Genomic DNA, 22,928 nt, shown 5'->3' on the forward strand with positions numbered 1-22,928 from the left:
TTTTTTTTCTTAGCAGTATATATGTTTGTCTTTTTTACACCAAGTCATTCCAGTTGTATTCAAGGATCCTCCTCAGAGACCTAGTACCAGTCATCCAGCTGTTGCCTTAGGTCACTGATTAGTATCCAATTCTCCAAATTACAGAGTAAAACAGGGGGCACTTTTTCTCCGGCAAAGGTATCACCATCACCAGTCACCTCTGGCCAATGCACTTATTATTCCATTTGCTCTTCAATTCAATTAAATGTATTATTTGTATAGTGCCAAATCACAACAAAGCTGCTGCAATAGGATTGTTGTCCAGCCCTGTTGAAATGAATTACCATCAGTTAATATTACTCAAGGTACTCGGCTCAGTTGCAGTTAACTGTGGTGGAATATAGTGCATATGAATAACTTGGATGTCAGAATAGTATTACTACAGTAATATAGTTTGATGTTCTGGAATATCTTCAAAATACTCCATCTTTATTATTACTATATGTTACACAGACACCATTCTCTATGTTTTCTTACGCTCTGAATCCATTCTAATCACAATTACATTGATTAAAAAAAACTGACCTTGCCATGATATCTAAATTATTTTTATTATGTATATCAAACGTCTACAAGGATGGCCTGACTTACATGCTTTGCCCGGATAGTGGCAGTACTGTTCCAATGAGCTGGTTCGCAAACCACCAATCATAGAGAAGAAGATGTACTGCGCATGCGCATGGGCCAGCAGCGCAACGAGCCACTGATCTCAGATCAGTGCAATGAGCCCATTTGCGCGCTTGCTCACTCACCAAATTAATTTCACATTAAAGGCTGGAAACGCTTTTAAAAACTAAGCTCCATAACTTCTACTTCAGGTAACAGATTGTTTTCGTACTTCTGCATGCGTCAGTGGTTGTCCACTTCATAATAGACTGGAAACGATTCCTAATGTCTTGTTACGGCCTGTTTACAGGGCTGCTTTGATTTAGAAGCTAATGCTAGCAACGTTTGTTTTGGTTCAAAAATATGGTCATACTAGAATACGAAGTAGAGCCTGAAAATTATGAAATAGGGTAAAATGTAACGAAATGGAGCAGACTGACTCCAAATATGATTCAATTAAGTACTTTTATTTAATTATTTTAAACGAAATGGGGACTGATAATGACAGGGAGTAAAACGTAGCGAAATGGAGCAGACTGACTCCAAATATGATTCAGTTAAATACTTATATTTTTTTTTTTAGCGAAATGGGGGTAAACGTAACGAAATGGAGCAAACTGACCCATTGACTGACGATTCAGCTCTTGAACGTCAGATGGCACACCTGGCCCTGACATCACACTCTCGCGAGCGCCACTAGCTTAGCTTATGGTAAGGTAAAAGTGGACGCTCTCGTTATGACCGAACAGCTATCCAGTTTCTGGGGATTCTGTGTTAGTACGCGCCTGCGGCCTACGTGCTTAATGAATTCCTGCGCAAAAAGTAGTTCCCAGATAATTGTGATATATTCCTGTGAAATAATGAGTATATCTCATTTAAATCAATTCTAAAACTTACCAGTAATAAAATTATAAAGATAACTGAAGTTTTAAGAGTGGCTGTAATAAATATTTAAGAAATTTTAAATTTATGAGCAGCTTCACCAGTTTATTACTCGTGCACATTGTAAACATTGACACGATGGAGTTTGATGCGGAAGAGTTCAGAAAGATAAGATTGGAATGTTTGATTACCATTTACAGTTGGCGATGAAAGACTTGGGTGTTAATGTCGTCTTAAAGTCGGAACAAAAAGCTGCACTGAAAGAGATCTATCTTGGAAGAGACACATTGCGTGTTGTCGCTCCAGTGAGAGCGGCACGCTGAGCAGGGTGGAGAAAGTAGTCCGGCAATCTTAATCTGTGGGCGCGAGCTATCCGACAATTCCATAATAGCAGAGATGTCGGTCCAGTGAGATCGGCACTCTGAGCAGGGTGCTACTACATGTACTGAGCGCATTTCACAAAAAAACACAAAAGCCAAACAATTAAAGTACTTATTTGGAGTCAGTCTGGTTCACTCTGCTCCATTTCGTTACATTTTACCCCCATTTCATATTTTAGTATGGCCCCAAAAATATACATCAGCTGAAGTTTTCCACGTTCAAGTAAGGGTCTCTCTTGTAAAACAGGTCTCTCTTGTAAATGAGACATTGAGTCTCAAGAGATGTTCCTGTCTAAATAAAGGATTAAATAAATACAATAAAAAGGGGGGGATACAAAAGGCACTGGTTATTTGTCGTCGAAGAGACAATTTGAAAATTTATTTGAAGTTGCTACATGTATGGGAGACATCCCAAAGGCTTTGAAAGTACAGCAGGGCTGTGAAAACTCCACGGATCAGCGGGATTCCGCGGATTTCATCATGGGGAGGGGGGGGTGGAGTGTTAGTGATGTACTCTTTAATTGTGAACATCACTGTTTTTAAAATGCTTATCGCAAAGTGTTCTCTTTTTTTACGACATTGTGTACGTTTTATAAGTCCACGGACACTGATCTCTGTGTTACAGATACAAATCAGTTTCCTCGGATCCGCAGAGTTTCGCGAAGGAAAAATGCCACTCAAAGCGTAGCTGTTACGACAGTTGTCCTGTAAAGCAGGACTGGTTGGTTGCTGCGGTGACGCTGTGTGGCTCTTGCGCGCAGCTTAAGCTAAACTTAGCATGTGGACATTCCAAACCTAAAAAGAAGATTTGTGCAGCATGTCTGTGTCACGGACTGATGTCGCACAGAGAGAAGATGGCGAAAAAGACAGTTTGAAAAAGTCTTATAAGGACAAGAATCCGTGGAATCGTCGCTGGCTTCATCAACACACCTGAAAGATAAAAGAAACGGGAAAAGTGAACTGTGCCCTCTCAGGAAAACATGGTAAGAATTTTTCTCTCCCTGGAAAATAAACATTCTGCTGTTCAAACAGGATTTTAGACAAGATTATGTGACTTTTTGCTAATCTAAACTTTCTTTCATTATAAAAAAGACATTGTGGCTTTGAATGGATTTTGGCTGCATGAATTTGCACAAGAATATAAGTAACTTTTTACTATAAGGTATGTTATTGATATTTTACCATGATTTTCCAAATATTCTACGAGCTTTGGCTGTGGTTTTTGAAATGCTGTAACAGTCTTTTCAGTCTTCATAAATTTAATGTAGTTTAATTGTTCTGAGTTAATGCATAATTTGGTTTACAATTAAAAGGAAAATCATTCCAGGTCCTACTTCCATGTCATATTCTGTTATTTCAACATCATCATTGACAGGTCAAATAAAAGGTTGAATATAGGATCATTTAAATATCCACTAATTTTGAGATTTGTTCTTCCAGGAGATGCTGAAAAAGTATCTTTAGATAAAAATTTAATTCTGGGGCCCCACAGGGCCCTAGATCCGGCTCCTGGGGAGCTGTACCCCCCCCCCCCCCCCCCAAGACCCCCTGCAAATTTTCCTCGGATTTCACAATTTTCATTTCACAGCCCTGGTACAGACACAGTACGAGAAGTACAGCAATACAACAGACTTTCAAACACAAGTTCCTAAAAGTACATACAAAAAATTAAACATGGTACATTTTAGCATTCATATTTTAGCCGAAGTGGCTATTTGTACATAGCCGTATTAATAAGCCAGTTTCAAGTTTAAGTGCCGCAGGGGCTGTTGGGTAAGTTCAAAGGGCAAGTCATATAAACGCACATTCCCAGGATCACAAACACAAAACAAACGCATGAAAAATAAAAACCCTTACACATGCGATCCCCCTATTTAAAGTTCCTAGTTCACCTAACCTGCATGTCTTTGTAAGTGGAAGGAAGCCGGAGCACCTGGAGGGAACACATACAGACACAGGGAGGACATGCAGACTCCATACAGAAAGGACCAGGCAGGAAGTGGACCCAGGGACCTTCTGTGCTATGAGGCAACAGCATATATATTAGGGCTGTGCAAGTTAACACATTAATTAATTAACACACACAATTATTTTATTGTGCATTAACGCACTTTTTATTACCATTATTTTGAAAGTCCATTGCTCACTGACTCTGAATGATGGGTGGGATGTTGATCAGGACTGATTTGGGATGGTTGTCATCACGTCTCAACCAATGAGAGCATTTGGGGTGAGCCAAAGATTGCTGCAGCGCTCACATGAACCGGAAGAGAAAAGAACTGGTGGGGACAAAAAAAAATCGAGAAGGGTAGCGGACTCTTACATGGACGTTTTCCAGAGAATGCTATTAGTTGTTGAGTGAAGTTTACGGATTACTGTGACTACTACTTTTTATGATGTTTAAATGCCTCTGCTGTTGTGCTCCGTTCTAGGGTGTCAGAGAGGAGAATGGAGGGAAGAGGAGGAAAAGCACTGTGCTGGGATGATTGCATATGTCCAGTTTGTCTGGAGATGTTCCTGGAGCCAGTGACCCTTCCCTGTACACACACTTTCTGCAAGGTGTGGAAAGCCATCATTAGTTCACATTAGCTGACAAGTATTTGTTTTTATTTATTTCAACCTCCATTCAGTGGAGAGTACGTATAACCAGATACAACAAACAGTATCACAGGTAAGGTGTATAAACATATAAAACCAGCCAACTAAAACGTATTATATGGCTACGACAGTACATATGCTCTGATTGGATGATTTCCGGTGTGATATTTTTCCATGTCAGACTGTTACCATGACAATTGGTCTGGATTGCGTATCACATTTGTGACTTTGTTTACAATTTTTACTGCACGACATAAAACAAAAAGTGAACAAAGAAATTCAGAGCGATGAAGATGACTAGTCTCAGAGTGAATTTTATTACACTGACGAGTTTGAATTGGAGGAATTAACAGCAAATGAGCTCGAAGTGGACATGCAAAATGAAGACCAACAACATGAAAACACAGCTCCAGACAGTCGTATAATAAACAAATTATTAACCTCACTTGCTCAGTCTGTATGGGGAATATCAGACCTCAGTCTGTACAGTGCAGCTCAGTCTGTACAAAAAAGACCTTTGTCTGATATTCCTGTACAGACTGAGCAAGCAAGATTAATAATACTTTAATATAAATCATCAGTGCTTGGAGGGGGGGGGGGTGTACACATAATGTGTAAAAAAACACTTCATAAGTTTAGCTAAATGCACATTTAACCTATAAAACCAAAATTTTCATTAAGAGATGGTTCTTGACTTTTTTTGATTAAAGTAAATTAAATCCTAAAGTATACTTAATGTCATTTTCACAAGAAGACAGATTTTCTTTTTTCTGAACCAGCAGACATTTGGGGGGCTTTTGTGCTCCACAGTCGTTTTAAGTCTGAAGCCCATATCTTACAGAGTGCTGAATGCTGATGAATGTAGCAAACTTTGGATTTTGTCAGGGTCGCAAATGGTATTTCTTGTTGCAAATTAATTTTGAACATATTTTGCTGCAAAAAGTAGAAAACATTTGTATAACAGTTGCAAGCATTTGCAGTGCATATACAGACCTTTGTACAGACATTTGTATTGCATCACTGTCCTTGTATGAGATGAGATGCATGCAAATTTAGATTCACAGCACTGTCAAGTTATTGGAGAAGTTGAAATTTTATATTTAGTGTAAAATTTCACGGCTGAGATGGCCACTGATTAGCAACACTGTATACATTGATTTCTAATCTGTATAGTGTGAGGCTTTTTGAGATGCTGTCATTTGCGCAAAAAATCAAAGAAATTAAAAAATGGACAAAATATTGAAGGCAATCTGGCTCGATATGTCACACGACATTAAAAAAACAAACAGCGCTGCCAAGTAAATTCATCCAACAGGAATGACTAGATGTAATCCAATTCATAAATGTTTAATGAAAAGACTTTACATTTCCACTTTGGCTCACAGTGCTAAAGTGTCTGACAGCAGCTCTCTGCTTCCCACAGATTAAAGCTACTGTATGTATGTTTTGAACACAGAAGTAAATGCTGTGTCCTGCCAATCTGTTTTTAACATTTTAAACATTATTTATGACCTACGCATGCCATCAAATGGCATGAAACGTAACACAAAATAATGAAATGTGACATTTGCATCATATTTAACTGTTACTTAAATTGGCTCAAAAAAAAAATTGCTCTTAAAAGGGTAAAAATAAAGACAAATCTTGAATGATTTATTTATTTATTCCACTTTGGATAGGCATTGGTGTCTGAGACAAGCCCATCATATGGAAGAAATGGTCCACTGAGGGGCCATCAGCTCATACCACCCTTTTGTAATACTATGATTAACTGATTTAGGATTTTTTTTCTTTTCAAGTTGCAGTACCACTGCAGAATATTCTTTGGAATAGCTCTTTGAAAGGATGTACTTGGGTTTTGTGCTATACTATCATTATATCAATGGCAGAAAGTGGCCTTAAAATGTTGATAATGTGATATTTTCTGAGGCAGTATATTGTCCAGCAGAATTTGTCGCAACAGGCCTAGCCACACGCACACATTTGGTGTGAAACAATCATTTCTGCTGTTAGTCTGTCAGCAGTGCCTACTTAATTCTGAATTGGAAGGATGGGGAAGTAAAGCGCCAAATCTGGAGACTCCAGGTGATAACTTGAACATTGAGAGATATGGTTATTTAAAAATCACAAGAGGTCTGGGACAGTTCATGTAATTGATTTGTGTCTCTGACACTGCTCACAAACTCTATCCATAAGAGCAACTATTGTGGGAGCAGACGATGTTGCTCTGAGAATTTTGTTAAATCAGTGGATAGTTAAGCATGGAGATGCTGGAGTAGAGGGGGATTGGGTCCCGCTGGACCCAGCGAAAATCTTGTCGAAGTGGGCAGTCAGAACTTGGCTGCGGGCGGTAATGGACAGCTCAAAATAAACGCTGCAGGAACAAAAGCAACAAGATGACTCTGTCAACAAAGGAGACTAGTGTAAAGTATGTATGAATTTATTTCTATTGTATGCGCGTAAACATTCCGAAATTTCAGTGGGAGCAGGACTGAAAAATTCATCCTGCACAGGGCTTTATGCTAGAATTGCAGGGCACATGCTGGAAATATACATCAGAGAGGAAACATGATTATATAAAGCCTCGTGGACAAGAAGAAGAGTTTTGATTTTTGGCACAGAACAACTATAAACTTGCATTTACAATGTTTCACTGTCTCTGTCTCTCTCTGTGTATTATTAGAGTTGTTTCCTGGAGTCTGTGGACAAAACTACTCTGTGCTGTCCAATGTGTAGGAAAAGAGTTTCCACCTGGGCCAGACTGAATAGCAAGAAGAAAACGCTGGTGAATGAACAGTTGTGGCGACAAATCCAGACCTCTTTCCCTACGCAATGTCAGCGTCGTCTGAGCGGGCAGGATGCCGATGTTGAATGCGACTTGGAATGTATGACCAAATGTATAAACACTCAAGGCCTCCCACAGTGCTCATATTAGCTATGCTGTTCAGGGCTGTGAAAACTCTGCGGATCTGAGAAATTCTGTGGATTTCGTCATGAGGGGGGAGGGGCAGTGTTGGTGTTTTACTCTGTAATCGTGACCTTCACCGAGTTTTTAAAATGCCTATTTCAAAGCTTTCTTTTTTACAACATTGTGCAAATTCTATAAATCCGCAGACACTGATCTGTATAACGGGTACAGATCAGTGTCTGCTGAGTTCTGTGGAGAAAAATGGCTCACTCAAAGCGTGGCTGTTATGACACTTGTAAAGCGGGACTGGTTGGTTGCTACGGCAATGCTGTGTGCCTCCTGCTGCCATACATTATTTTTAAGCTAAATGTAGTGTGGACATTGCGTACTTTATAGAGCTGTCAAGTTTTTAAAAGAAGAATTTTATGGTATATCTGTCACGGAGCGATGTTAGACAGAGAGAAGATGACGAGAAAGACGGTGTCAAAAAGTTGGATAACGAATCAAGAGTCCTTGGAATTGCAGCTGGCTTGAATTTAAAATTGTCTTAATGAATAAAAGAAATGGGAAAAGCGAACTGCATCTTGTACCATCAGGAAACATGGTAAGAATTTTTCTCTCCGTGGAAAATAAACATTGTGCTGTACAAACAGGATTTCACACAAGATTATGTGACTTTTTATTAATGTAGAGTTTTTTCCATTGGGGAAAAAACTGGCTTTGAATGGATTTACAGTAATTCACACAATTATATAAGTGACTTTTTTGTTAATGTAGACTTTCTTTCATTGGAAAAAAGACTGGCTTTGAATGGATTTGCAGGAATTCACAAAAGAATTTGAATTTCATGATTTTCAAAATATACAAGTTTTAGCTGTGGTTTTTGAAATGCTTTGTCTTTAGTCTCTTGAATTTCATATAGTTTAATTGTTCTGAGTTAATGCATAATTTGGTTTACAATTAAAAGGAAAATCATTCTAGGTCCTACTTCGACCACCATATTGTGTTATTTCAACATTATCATTGACAGTTCAAATGAAAGGTTGAATCTAGGATCATTTAAATATGTGCTTCTTTTGAGATTTTTTTTTTTTCTTCCAGGACATGCTGAAAATGTATCATTAGATACAAAATTAATTTGGTTTCTGGGGCCCTGCAGGCCTTATACCCCGGCTCCTGCAAATTTTCCTCGGATTTCACAATTTTCATTTCACAGCCCTGCTGTTACCTGTGCTTCAACTGACTGAACTTGATGTTGAATTGATGTGGTTTTTCTTTCTTTTTTTTTCTTTTCTTTTTTAAAAATATACAGTGTCAGGGTTTGTGCCCAGAGTGAGTGAGCCAGGAGAGCTGAGGCAGGAGTATGAAGACCAAATCAGCAAAGTATGTTAATTTTTAGGTTTTGTTCCACTTTCAATGATTCAGTAAAACACATTCAAATAATTAAAAAAAACAAGAGCAGTCAGAGATTTTTGACGTCCATCAATCGGGATCCGGATAGCCTCCAAAATTTGATGGATTCTTCCATGGCTTAACATGTATCTGTGGTGAAAATTTCATCAAAATATGTGCAGTAGCTTGACGTAATCCTGTTAACACAGATAAATAAATAAACGCCAATGATTTTATTACATCCTTGGTGGCTGTAATTAACTCATCAGTGTTTTCAATCTGTGATCTCAGCTTACAGAGCAGAAACGAACAGTGGAGGAGGAAGAGAGGAAAGCCAGTGAAGAGTACATCCAGAGGCTCCTAGCTGAGGAGGAAATGCTCCTGCAGACGGAAAGGCAGCGGGCCGAGGAAGACGAGCGGCTTGCCAGGCTGCTCAGTCATGAACTGGTATGTGTGTATATCAAGATGTGCATTTTTAGTCCATATGATGATTTTCTCAAGAACTGTTCGATGAATTTTTCTGAAATTTGGTACAGACAACCTTTGGGTCATTTTTAAGTTGTACCTTGTGATTGAATCTTTGCGGGGCCCCAGTACAGGATCCACAAGACCTCAGATGCAGCCGCAGTCTGTCTGTGTATCTCATGCTCAATCTTACCCCCACTCTTGAACAAGATCTTGAGATACTTGAACTCCTTCATTTGAGGCAGTAACTCTCCCCGGACACAGAGGGGACAATCAGCCCTTTTCTAACAGATGACCATGGTCTCAGTTTTAGAGATGCTGATCCTCATCAGAGTTGCTTCACACTCTTCCAGACATGAACAGTCGCTTAAAAAACCCCACACACAATTCCAAATTCTTGCTTGTGGTGCCTGCCTTCCAAGCAGTAATCCTCTGGCAACTGCACATTACATCATTCATAAATTAGCCCGTGTCGTCTGCAGTTTGAGTCCATTGTGTTGATAAAAGACAGTGCTTTAGAAAATTGATTAGTCACACTTTCTTGTGTTGTGTGGTTTTCTGGAACACCCAGGAATGGTTATATTCTGTTCAATTCACAATAACACTGTGTGAACATAAATACTTAGTAGTATATATGTTTATCAGCAAAGTGAAAAAGCTGAACTTCCAACTCCTGGTTATGAAGAAATGACATGTTCACATTTTAAAATGTTTTCTAAAGCATAAATAATAGATAATAGACAGATTTTATTGAAGAATGATAATAGTTTTGCACCATTACACACTGTTCCATCTCATTTGGTTTTTAAACAAAGAACCAAACATGGAGTATACAAATGGTAACAAATACAAATGCCATACTATTTTTAGCTCGTGACACTGTCATTTTTACCAACAATTAGATCCATCTCTGGTTCAATTTCCACAAGATCTGCTTGAGCACTATTGTCAGTGTCGGCACATATGCAAACATGTCTTGTTGCAGTGATGCTTTCGAATGATCCATTTCATCAACACCCTATTTTCCAGTGTTGGAGCCAGCTTGTTTATTGTGGAATAGCACGCACACTGCCAAGGCCATCCTCTCACAGCTTGGCCTTTCATGTTTTGAGATGTGGGCAACTTCAATCCAAGGATTTTTTTTTTGAAACCACTGCAAAGGCTTCAACTTTTTATCCACCCACTGTAGTATTGAGTATGTAACTTTGACTATATAAACTAACTAAATATTCATCTCAAAGGTCAAAATTCAGAGATGAAAGCTTTCTGGTTAGCCCCCATTTATTAAAGAAAAAAAAAGGTTATCATCCTTGGCATCAGGAAAAAAAGTGATGAGGGCAGGCAGATATTCATTTATTTTATTTTATTTTATTTTATTTTTTTCTTAGAAGCAGAGAACAAACAATACAGTAAAATTCTGAGGCTGGGAAATGAAACTTCTCTTTCTCCTAAAGGGGAAGTTTCATTTAGAAATATGACAAAACCAGCATCACAGCTCTGCAATAGTATTTGATTAAAATCCACAAAAAATATTTATATAATGCCAGGAGTATTCTACGGGGGACTCGCAAGCCGGACCAAGCAGCCGAACTACAGGTTGCAAGTGCTTTTTGGCACTAATGAGTCGCCATAGAAGAAGAAGCGAATGAGGAAAAGCTCACCTTGCAACTGTTGTACTTGGTGTCCAAGCTACCTCCAGTGTGCATCATACCACATGCATACTGGCTGTAAATATCGCTCATGGGTTCCTTGGGGGGAGCGCACACCCTGTACCGTGGCTTCAGCTTCTTGACTTCGTCTGCGATCTGTTTCACAATAAATGCCATCGTCCTTGTATCTGTGGTTGTCAGTGACGACAAGTGGTGGTAAGTTCTGGGTCCAGCTTGGTAAACTTGTACACTCGCCACCTAGCGGACATGCCGGCTCTTGCACCAGCTGTACCACCGTCATTAAAATTAGCCAAAAAAAATAAATAAATATTTGATGCGGGCCAATTTCGGCATTTGGGCGGAGCTGATAATCTTTTTGTTTGTTTGTTTTTATGTTTATGTTTTTTGTTTTTGGCTAAATACATTTTTGCTGCTGTGGTTGGCTACTCTGGGCATTGTAAACAGCTGTGCGTAAATTACTATCCTCCAAGACAGTGTACACACTGCTGTAAACGTTTCACCTCGTAGTTGAGGGTTCATTCAAAAGTGTGTTTAGTATTGTAAATGCTAAAATGGCACAGAAAATAAACAGCATTTTATTGAAGACTTTTATTTGGAGTATGTCATTATTTTCTTCAAATGCAAATACTTTTGACAACACCATATGAGCACTACATCTGGCTGTGTTTTAGCTGTTCTGTTGAATTTTCCTTTTTGTGCTTCATAACCAGCATACTGTATTGTGTTAAGTGTTACTTGATGAAAAATGTTTGTAATTTAAACCTTTTAAACATAAGGCTTCTTCCACATGACCGAATGTGAAGTAGTCCGTTGTCTGAAACCTGTTATACAACCCCTGGCAAAAATTATGGAATCACCGGCCTCGGAGGATGTTCATTCAGTTGTTTAATTTTGTAGAAAAAAAGCAGATCACAGACATGACACAAAACTAAAGTCATTTCAGATGGCAACTTTCTGGCTTTAAGAAACACTATAAGAAATCAGGAAAAAAAAATTGTGACAGTCAGTAACGGTTACTTTTTTAGACCAAGCAGAGGGAAAAAAAATATGGACTCACTCAATTCTGAGGAAAAAATTATGGAATCATGAAAAACAAAAGAACGCTCCAACACATCACTAGTATTTTGTTGCACCACCTCCGGCTTTTATAACAGCTTGCAGTCTCTGAGGCATGGATTTAATGAGTGACAAACAGTACTCTTCATCAATCTGGCTCCAACTTTCTTTGATTGCTGTTGCCAGATCAGCTTTGCAGGTTGGAGCCTTGTCATGGACCATTTTCTTCAACTTCCACCAAAGATTTTCAATTGGATTAAGATCCGGACTATTTGCAGGCCATGACATTGACCCTATGTGTCTTTTTGCAAGGAATGTTTTCACAGTTTTTGCTCTATGGCAAGATGCATTATCATCTTGAAAAATTATTTCATCATCCCCAAACATCTTTTCAATTGATGGGATAAGAAAAGTGTCCAAAATATCAACGTAAACTTGTGCATTTATTGATGATGTAATGACAGCCATCTCCCCAGTGCTTTTACCTGACATGCAGCCCCATATCGTCAATGACTGTGGAAATTTACATGTTCTCTTCAGGCAGTCATCTTTATAAATCTCATTGGAACGGCACCAAACAAAAGTTCCAGCATCATCACCTTGCCCAATGCAGATTCATCACTGAATATGACTTTCATCCACAGTCCACAATTGCTTTTCCTTAGCCCTTTGTAACCTTGTTTTTTCTGTTTAGGTGTTAATGATGGCTTTTGTTTAGCTTTTCTGTATGTAAATCCCATTTCCTTTAGGCGGTTTCTTACAGTTCTGTCACAGACGTTGACTCCAGTGTCCTCCCATTCGTTCCTCATTTGTTTTGTTGTGCATTTTCGATTTTTGAGACATATTGCTTTAAGTTTTCTGTCTTGACGCTTTGATGTCTTCCTTGGTCTACCAGTATGTTTGCCTTTAACAACCTTCCCATGTTGTTTGTATTTGGTCCAGAGTTTAGACACAGCTGACTGTGAACATCCAACATCTTTTGCAACATTGCGTGATGATTTACCCTCTTTTAAGAGTTTGATAATCCTCTCCTTTGTTTCAATTGACATCTCTCATGTTGGAGCCATGATTCATGTCAGTCCACTTGGTGCAACAGCTCTCCAAGGTGTGATCACTCCTTTTTAGATGCAGAGTAACGAGCAGATCTGATTTGATGCAGGTGTTAGTTTTGGGGATGAAAATTTACAGGGTGATTCCATAATTTATTCCTCAGAATTGAGTGAGTCCATATTTTTTCCCTCTGCTTGGTCTAAAAAAGTAACCATTACTGACTGCCACAATTTTTTTCCTGATTTCTTATAGTGTTTCTTAAAGCCAGAAAGTTGGCATTTGAAATGACTTTAGTTTTGTGTCATGTCTGTGATCTGCTTTTTTTCTACAAAATTAGACAACTGAATGAACATCCTCCAAGGCCGGTGATTCCATAATTATTGCCAGGGGTTGTAGTTGGGAGTAATTTATAATAAATAATTGGTAATGAATGATTGCTGTCACTTCCTAAATTGGCTTCATTTTCTGTCTATCCTCCCTTCCATTCTTCCCTTTTGTTTTTTTTTTAAGAACACTGTACCCTCTTCCTCAGATAACAGTTGTCCTGTCACACACACCAAGACAAAACAGAAGGTCACCCTTGGACAGATAAAGAAGTAAGTTGACTTCAAAACTTGAAAGAACTGAATATTTGTGAGCATTTCCACCCAAACAATATGTAATATATTCCTGTTATTTAAAAAAATGCAAAGAATCCTGCTAAATAATCTGGTGCATCTTGGAACACATTGCTTTAAGAGAATATAAAGTGAAAGATGAAGTATCAACTGCAACTATCAGGAAGAATAAATAACTTTGACTAGGGATGGGTATAAGATTTTATTGATATTGATACCATTATTGATTCGATTCCCTTATCGATACCTCCTGCGAATTTTCTGTGTACTACAAGTAGGCTTTACAGGTTTTCTATTGTCAACAACATTTTATTGACAAACAAAATCTGTAGTTTTTGTCAAAAGCATTTCCTTTCAGACATTAATGGCATGAAAGTCTCTCCATACATCTGAGCTGAACTCAGACGGCTGCTGGAGTCTGCAGGTCTGCAGCCATACAGTCTTTGGCTGCTGCATGTCAGCACAAGACGTCTCATTTTGGGAGGAAAAAAATTTTTTGTCAATTGCAGTTTATTGTTTGTATGAGAGCGTTTGGAAAGAGGTGTCATTTGATTTAAAGGGCAATTCACTTTGAAGTTATTAATTTTGACCAGACTCTAGACTCAGCAGAGAGTCTAGATGTGGTCATTTCCCCTAGAAAAGACATTATGACCATTTTCAGATTAAACAAAACTCAGACAAAGAATGTTGTGTGACTGTTTCATAAATGTTAACCTATAAAACATAGACACACAAAAAAGCTTCTTTTTAAATCATGTGGTTGTGCAAATGCATGTGCAGGGCTGCCTAATATCAGACCTTGGCCTGCCTTTCCTTTGTTTTGAACAACCACTCTTTGAAGAAAAAAAATTGCTGTTCAGCAAATAGATGTGATTTTATTCAGCTGCACCTTCATTGTTGATATACTAAAAAAAAAAAAAAAAAAAAAAATTTCATCCCCCTCCCTTCCTCCAAAATTTGCTTGGGGTGGGACTTGACCTCACACCTTCCTCCATAGATTTGACACTGCACCTTGCTGCCCATTCATTTCAAATTAGCACCTACAGTTGTAAGTAAAAGTTTGGGGACCCCAGCAGAAAAAATGCCTCAATGTTTAGTAGATCCTCCTTTTGCAGAAATAACAGCCTCAAAACACTTCCTATAGCTTCCAGTGAGAGCCCGCTTAATATCACACCACAGATTTTCAATAATATTCAGGTCTGGGGACTGAGATGGCCATTCCAGAAAATTGTACTTGTTCCTCTGCATGAATGCATTAGTAGATTTTGAGCAGTGTTTAGGGTCGTTCTCTTGTTGAAAGATCCAGCACCGCTGCAACTTCAGCTTTGTCACTGATTCACGAACATTGTTCTCAAGAATCTGCTAATATTGACTGGAATCCATGTGACCCCCAACTTTAACAAGATTCCCAGTACCTGCACTGGCCACACAGCCCCACAGCATGATGGAACCATCTCCAAATTTTACTGTAGGTAGCAAGTATTTTTCTTGGAATGCTGTGTTCTTTTTCAGCCATGCATACCGCCCATTGTTATGTCCAAATAACTCGATTTTAGTTTCATCAGTCCACAGCATCTTATTCCAAAATGAAGCTGGCTTGTCCAAATGTGTTTTAGCATAACTCAAGCAACTCTGTTTTTGCCGTGTAGGCAGAAAAGGCTTCCTCTGCATTACAGCATCATACAGCATCTCTTTGTGCAAAGTGCGCTGTATAGTTGAACGATGCACAGAAACACTATCTGCAGCAAGATCATGTTGTAGGTCTTTGGAGCAGGTCTGTGGGTTGACTATGACTGTTCTCACCATCCTTCGCTTCAGCTTATCTGAGATTTTTCTTGGCCTGCCAATTCGGGCCTTAACTAGCACTCTGCCTGTGGTCTTCCAGTTCCTCACAGTGGAAACTGACAGCTGAAATCTCTGAGATAGCTTTTTGTATCCTTCCCCTAAACCATGATGTTGAACAATCTTTGTTTTCAGGTCATTTGAGAGTTGTTTAGAAGTTCCCATGTTGCCACTCATTAGAAGAGATGCAAAGAGGAGAAACATTTGCAAATGGCCACCTTAAATACCCTTTCTCATTAGATTCACCTGTGTAAGGAGGTCATGGGTCAGTGAGCTTACCAAACCAATTTTGTGTTCCAATAATTCGTGCTAAATGTATTCAAATCAATAAAATGACAAGGGTGCCCAAATTTGTGCACCTGCCTAATTTTGTTTAAATAATTATTGCACACTTTCTGTAAATATGAGAAACTTCATTTCACTTCTCAAATATCAGTATGTTCGTCTGCTATATGATATATTACCTGAAATTTCTGATCCAGACAACCTAAGATTTATAAAGGAAAATCATGGAAATCATCAGGGGTGCCCAAAAGTTTACATAACACTGTATTTTGTGGACCATCCTGATGTTGAAAAGTGAGTTGTCAACATGTATCTGACAACATGTATGTATCAAAGTGAAGGGGATTGTTATTATTTTTGTTTGTGTGTGTGTGTGTGTGTGTGTGTGTGTGTGTGTGTGTGTGTGTGTGTGTGTGTGTGTGTGTGTGTGTGTGTGTGTGTGTGTGTGTGTGTGTGTGTGTATGCATTTAGGTTCTTGTCCCCTCTGTCTAAAACAAGCCATTCATACTCCAGCCCGACCTCCAGTTTTGTGGCTAATAAGGTCAGTTTAAAATACAGTCCCAGATTGACACATTTATACAGTAGTGCAGGGGTAGGCAACCTGTTCCAGAAAGAGCCATGAGGGTGCAGGTTTTCTTTGCAGCCACTGACTCCACCAGGTGATTTTACTGATTAATATCACTTTGAGCAGATGGAATCAGTTAATCAGTGAAATCACCTGGTGGAGTCAGTGGCTGCAAAGAAAACCTGCACCCTCATGGCTCTTTCTGGAACAGGTTGCCTACCCCTGCAGTAGTGCATGATTGTACCTCTTGTGCTGAGTTTTTACAAAAGCTTTTTTTTTTTTTTTGTTAGCTTCAAATAATCATGACTCTCAAATGTATTTATTTGATCAAGGATTAAAGCAAAAACAAACTTTGCTACTCCAGTTGTTTGTCATGGAAATCTTTTGTGTTACAGGAGAATATCCTGGTTTTTCAGAGGAACACCCTGTCACACTCTGAGGGCCCTCTCCCTACACTGGATTATTACGGTTCACAAGCAGACACCTACAACAGCCAGAGCGACAGACCTGAGACTCTGATTCTCCACGCACCACCTGTATTAATTAACATGGAGGACCATAATAACTCTGTTTACCACACTGGAGAAGCAGGACCTTCCCCATCCAAGAGGAAGAGCTCAGAGCTGCAGATGGCTGAGGATGAGGTGGTGATGGCCACAAAGCGAGGGTGTCACACACCTCCATCCTCTTCTCTGTCCTCCTTTTCACTGGTCCTACAGGATAAGGCTGCTACAGAGGAAGCTGTGAAGGAAATAGCTGAGAGAGAGGCAGAGCTGTTGCTTCGAAAGAAACAGGAGGAAGAGGACTGGCGGCTGGCTTTGCTCCTTCAAAAGGAATTCAACCAGGAGGAGAAACAAAGAGCCACAGACAGGCGTAAAGGATCGGGCGATGCCTACTTGCTCCGCCAGAAGGGTGATAAAACAAAGACTAAATCCACCGCCGTACACAACACAAAAACACACCAGAGATCTAACACAACAAACATTTCTAACCCTTCCTCTTGCTTCCAATCAGTTTCTTCCATTACAAACCTCAACAACAGAGACACTTTAGAGAGCTCCAGTTCTTCAGTCACTCTCTCTGTCCCTTCTTTTTCCATCTCTTCATCAAGCAAGAAAATGACTCCAAATACTTCAAGTCTCTCCAGTACCTCTGTCACCCAGCTGAGCCGAATCAGTAAGCAAGCAACACTGACGGACATGTTCTCTGGGAAGCTGAACCCAGCAAATGAAAGACGTGCATTTTTTGGTTCAGAAACTCTCACACCCAGCGAATAGTCAGCACAGGGCATCCTGCCAACTTTATGCCTGTTTTTCCTCTGTGATCTTTTCAGTCTGGAGGATGCTGTAAAAACCTGGGAATAAATGCTGCTTTGGGGGTGGAGAGTGCCAACCAAAAACTGTCACCTTCATCTTGCTTTTTATTTTTGTTGTCTTTAAAATCAAGTAAATCATATTTCAGCATGTGACCGAGTGCTGAGAAGTTGAAAGTCCACCACGTTCTGTTCCTCGTGGACACATACTGTGTATTCAACAGTTTGGTCACCCACAGGTGTGTGCACTCAGAAGTTAATTTCTATCCTTCTCTAAAATTAGCTAAATGTAATTATTTTGCATTTGGTTAAAAATTTAAATGTGCCCACTGCATCTCATTTAACACAAGTTTTGCAAATCTTTTTTGGATCCTAGGTGACCTTTGTGCCAGCTTAACGTCATATACATTGAAATAAACAGGCTGTCCAGGCCCTCTCACCCAACAACCACTGGGATAGACTCCAGCACCCCTGAGGGCCCTTAACTGGAATAAGTGGATTTAGAATGGATGGATTTTACATGAATATTATTATAGTAATTTGAAGCCACAAAATGAGAGGAGTACCAGTTTTGCCCATTCTGCTCTAATGTCATGATGAGAGCATTTTGACAACTGAACCCCATTCTGAGCGGTGGAGCATTTCTTCATCAAATATTCTCCCCAAAATATCTCTTGTTTTTGCTCACATTTTTCAGTTGAAGTGAAAGATATAAGAATTATATGCATACAAAAAAAAGTGTGTTAGTGAGCATGTGAGCTTTGCTAAAATAGTCTATCCACCTGGGGGGTGTAGGATATTAAGATACTTATTACACAGCATGATTATTCCACAGATGTGCCTTGGAGTGGTCAGTCAAATTCCATTCTAAAATGTGTAGTTGATGATGCAGTTGTGAGACTGGTCGGACATGACGCTGGGGCCGGCTTCTGGTTGTGAAATGTACATTTGTTTTAAGTCAGCATGCCGGTTGCATGCTGACTTGCATGCACGGTTTAGAGTGTCCATCTGTTGTAACCAGTCCAAGGAACATTTCCGCAATAATCATGCTGTTAATCAGCATCTGGGATGGGTTATCTTGGCAAAACCTTTACTCATGTGGATTTTAACAAGTTTCTAAAGCAAAACTTTGAGAGAAAAATGCTTTTTGTTTGTATAGAAGAGACTTTAGATCTTTTACTTCAATGCATGAAAACTGTAAAGTGTTGTTTGACATTTTTGTTGGATTTAGTTCCATCCTGTCGGTGCCTGGTGGGATATGTAGGAAATTGGGTGGTCAGAGGAGGTCCTGCAGCAGGCACTGTAATCCTTAAAGGGCAGGTTTGCCATTGTTGAGTCTTTGCTTTGTTTTTAAATGATTTGGTTGCCATATAAAAGTGGCCAACTGTATAATCAGTCATCTTAAGTTTATTTACATTATCTCCGTGGTAAAACTGTGCAACCAGACACTTGTAATGATTCAAGTCTGTTCAGTGGCAGTATCACATGATTTACTTTGTTTCTGATAACCCCCATCTAGTGACATTAATTAGCCGGTTAGTCTGTGACACTGCTTGCTTTTGTCCCAAAACTGGAGCCAAGGTTGGCAAAAATGTCAAACTGGTCCTTTGTGGCAGAAATGTCTACTCACCAGAAAACCTTCCCCTTCTGAGTGCGCCTCCTAAATATTAATGCACCACTTGCTGGCACACTGGTCTCTTAAAAGCAGAGACAGTTGACGCTAATTGTTTTATTCAATGTTACGTCCAAAAAACAAACCCTTGACTAATTAATTGACTAAATAAACCCCCTTTGCAGTGTGCAAAGGGGGTTTATTTAGTCAAGTGTAAATAGGAAAGTGGAGTTGGACATACCGTAAGTGCACTTGCATTATGTGCTGTAGGGCCCAAAGTGGCTTTTTTTTTTTTTTTGTAGTGGATCTTTTTCAGAAGCTTGGAGTACTTTACAGAAATTATTTTAAAATGATGCTGTATTAAATAAACATAAACATTTTTAGTTTTCATCCACTTCGAGGTACTTGGGGAGGACTGGTGGATTCAGATATTAAAGGAGTATGTCGACCTCAGGTATTCTTAAATTGTTCAAATTTGTCTGTTATTCATCATTTACATCACCTGTATCCACATAATTATTTAATTTTCCACAGTGATGTCCACTTCTACTGCTTCAGTTGATTATTGAGGCTTCAGAGAGAAGTGACACTGCTTGATTATGCAAAAACATGGCTACGCTTAATGTTCCTGAAACTGCACATTTTGTTCTTATTGTTTGTTCAAATTAAATATGCTGCTCTCAGAAACTGAAATATTAAAGCCAGCTCTGAATCACCGTAGCTGTTTTTAGTCACCCTTTAAAAACAAACATGTTGCCTTAAGTATAATTCAAAAACAGGGTTGATTTTTTTTTCTCTCTCTCTCTCTCTCTCTTGTACACAAACTTAAAATCCAGGTAAGAAACATTGGCTTTAGTTATTAAGGTCTTTTATTATTTAATCATTCTGTACAAGGAGGAACTGGCATTAACTGGCCTAAGCTACGGATGTGCACCTTATTTGCATGATGCCACATAGATACACTACCAGTCAAACGTTTGGACACACTTTCCCGTTTAATTGAATTGGGAAGTGTGTGTAGTTCATCTTCAGTGATACAGAACAGAGAACAGCAGCATGTTCACACATTTAAGAAGGTTGAACCATTGGGACATTTTTCTGACAAGTGGCGATTGTAACAACAGCTGGATATCTGGCAGTTGTTCAGCAGATGGATCTTAGTCTCTGCATACTTTGATTTGGTTGGAGTTTCACTGTTGTGACAAAGTTGTTCAAAAATAAACTGGGAAAATAAATGCTTCCATTTCAATTTATTTTCATTTATATAGCGCCAAATCAGAACAGCGTTGCCTCAAGGCACCTCATACAAGTAAGGTCTAACCTTACTAACCCCCAGAGCAGCAGTGGTAAGGAAAATCTCCCTCTGAGGCAGAAACCTCAAGTAGACCAAAGTGGTCACCCTCTGCTTGGGCCATGCTACAGACCTAAATTACAGAACAATTCACAAAACAAATATACAGGAAATGCTGTTGGTGCACAGGACAGGAGCATCTCCAGCACAAATACCACACCCATCTCTGGATGGAGCTGCACCTTAAACAGAGAAAAAAAACAGAATCAGGCATCAGACAAATACAGTATAATTTGTCAGCATTAAATAAAAACAGGAAATACTAAGGTGATCGCCGGCCACTAGCCCTAAGCTTCACTAAAAGACATTAAAAATGTTTTTTTTTTGTTTGTGTGTGAGGCTTTTTTGTATGACGCCAAATTATGGCACTAATAAAACCACACACAAGATTGTGAATGTCACAGAGCAGGTGAGTGCTTATGTTCCTGACTCATCCTTGTCTGACCTTAATCCTTGGACTGGGCGATAAAACATAAGAATATTTATATGGACAAACCTAACAGCCTATTACACAGCAGAAATGTCATGACCACTAGACTGTTTGCAGGTTTTAGATTGTGCATGGCCGTTTCCTACTGCAACGTGTTACCAAATGAAGTCCTGAAAATGAGGTTGTGAGTGGACCCAGTCAGGGGCACAAGATGACACTGAAAGGGAACTTGCATCATCCAAGCTGGTCTGAGAGTTCTAGTTGCACTTGTGCTTACAGCAGTGTGAGTAAAACATGAACATGAGGGGCGTGTGAAGAGAGAACTTGCTTATTGAAATCATTTAAGCAAAATGTAAGAAGAAATAGATACTTTCTGTCATGACTCCTGATATTTCACAATGAACACTAAATGTGCACCTCTACGCTAATAGCTGTGTAGCATTTTCTAACTTTGTACACAAAGTACATCTCTAGATTTTAGTCATCATCAGGATATTCTTCAAAGTGTCAATATTATTAAATCATACATTATTATTAGTATCCAGTTTGGTGGGCTCAGGGTCACTGAATTGGCGCAGCAGGGGCGGTGTTGCATTCGCTCTACCCTATTGTGAGGAAAGGGAGCTGAGCCAAAACGTGAAGCTCTCGATCTACTGGTCAATATTCATTCCTACTCTCACCCATGGTCATGAGGGTTGGGTCATGACCGAAAGAACTAGATAGCGGGTACAAATGGCTGAAATGGGCTTCCTTAGGAGGGTGGCTGGTGTCTCCCTTAGAGATAGGGTGAGAAGTTCGGACATCCGTGGGGAGCTCGAAGTAGAGCCACTGCTCCATGTAGAAAGGAGCCAGTTGAAGTGGTTCGGGCATCTTGTAAGGATGCCGCCCGGGCACCTCAGGAGGTGTTCCAGTCCATCTGGAGGGAGACCCAGGACTAGGTGGAGAGATTATATCTCCACACTGGCCTTAAAAGTCATTCCACAGAACGGGCACGATAAGAGAAAGCTCTATGACACACAACCTTTTTATTCACCCTAGGGACACAAAGTAGTCCTGTATCCTGCGAATGCAAAGCCCGGGCCGGTACGTAGGATTTAATTAGATCAGCTAAGTAGGGAGGTGCCAGTCTGTGAACAATTTTATAGGCTAGTAACAGAACCTTAAAATCTGATCTCACAGAGACAGGAAGCCAGTAAAGCGATGCCAAAATGTGTGTAATAAACTTTCTGCACATGTTTTTTTCAATGGACTTTGTGGGGGCTTCTTGCCCATCACTTGGCTTCACATACATGCACATCCCTTCTGTTGAAGGCAAATTTTTACTTTTTGGCAGTGGCTGTCCATACATAGCCACATTATTAAAACAAAATTCTGTTCATATGTAGCACTTTTTATTGGTCAATCTAGATCATGTGATTATTATGCTATGGACCTGTGCTTATTTTATATCCCTATGGCTGAAATTATCCTTTGAAGTCAAAATCTCAAACACTTCTGTGGTTCCAGAATATTTACTGATCTTTAATACTTGAAGTAGGAGGAAGTGGTGTGTGTGTGTGTGTGTGTGTGGGTGGGTGGGGATCTTCAAAGAAATTGGGATATGAACCCATGCCCACACTATAATGAACTGTAGTTTGAAATCATCAGACATACCAGTGAAGAAAGTTTTAAATTTAAAACCAGATCTTAACCAAAACCCATAACCATAACATCTGTGCTATGTTGTGTACTTGTTACACTATAAAATTAAACGGTGAGGCATATTTTCGGGTGAACACTTTGCAAGAGACTTTTATTCTGCCACTCACATACTACACAAAAACAGACCCCACAAATCAAATACCGATGCGCTCCCTTAGGGTGAACTA

At 39.4% G+C, this 22,928-nt stretch overlaps 1 protein-coding gene across 2 annotated transcripts; it reads left to right on the forward strand.

The window, feature by feature from the left end:
* The first annotated feature begins 738 nt into the window (after window positions 1-738).
* On the forward strand, window positions 739-20,518 carry rnf168 (ring finger protein 168). 2 transcript variants are annotated; one of them, XM_034168244.1, is made up of 8 exons: window positions 739-857; window positions 4,340-4,466; window positions 7,189-7,390; window positions 8,726-8,796; window positions 9,097-9,252; window positions 13,557-13,642; window positions 16,262-16,331; window positions 16,751-20,518. In XM_034168244.1, the coding sequence occupies exons 2-8, from the start codon at window positions 4,356-4,358 to the stop codon at window positions 17,630-17,632; spliced, it is 1,578 nt and encodes a 525-aa protein (XP_034024135.1). In that variant the 5' UTR covers window positions 739-857; window positions 4,340-4,355; the 3' UTR covers window positions 17,633-20,518. The 2 variants fall into 2 exon arrangements, with proteins under 2 accessions (XP_034024135.1, XP_034024136.1); XM_034168245.1 differs by having other exon boundaries at window positions 740-868; window positions 4,348-4,466.
* Window positions 20,519-22,928: the final 2,410 nt, after the last annotated feature.

This window comes from Thalassophryne amazonica, chromosome 4, assembly GCF_902500255.1.
Source record: "Thalassophryne amazonica chromosome 4, fThaAma1.1, whole genome shotgun sequence".
NCBI classification, from domain to species: Eukaryota; Metazoa; Chordata; class Actinopteri; order Batrachoidiformes; family Batrachoididae; genus Thalassophryne; species Thalassophryne amazonica.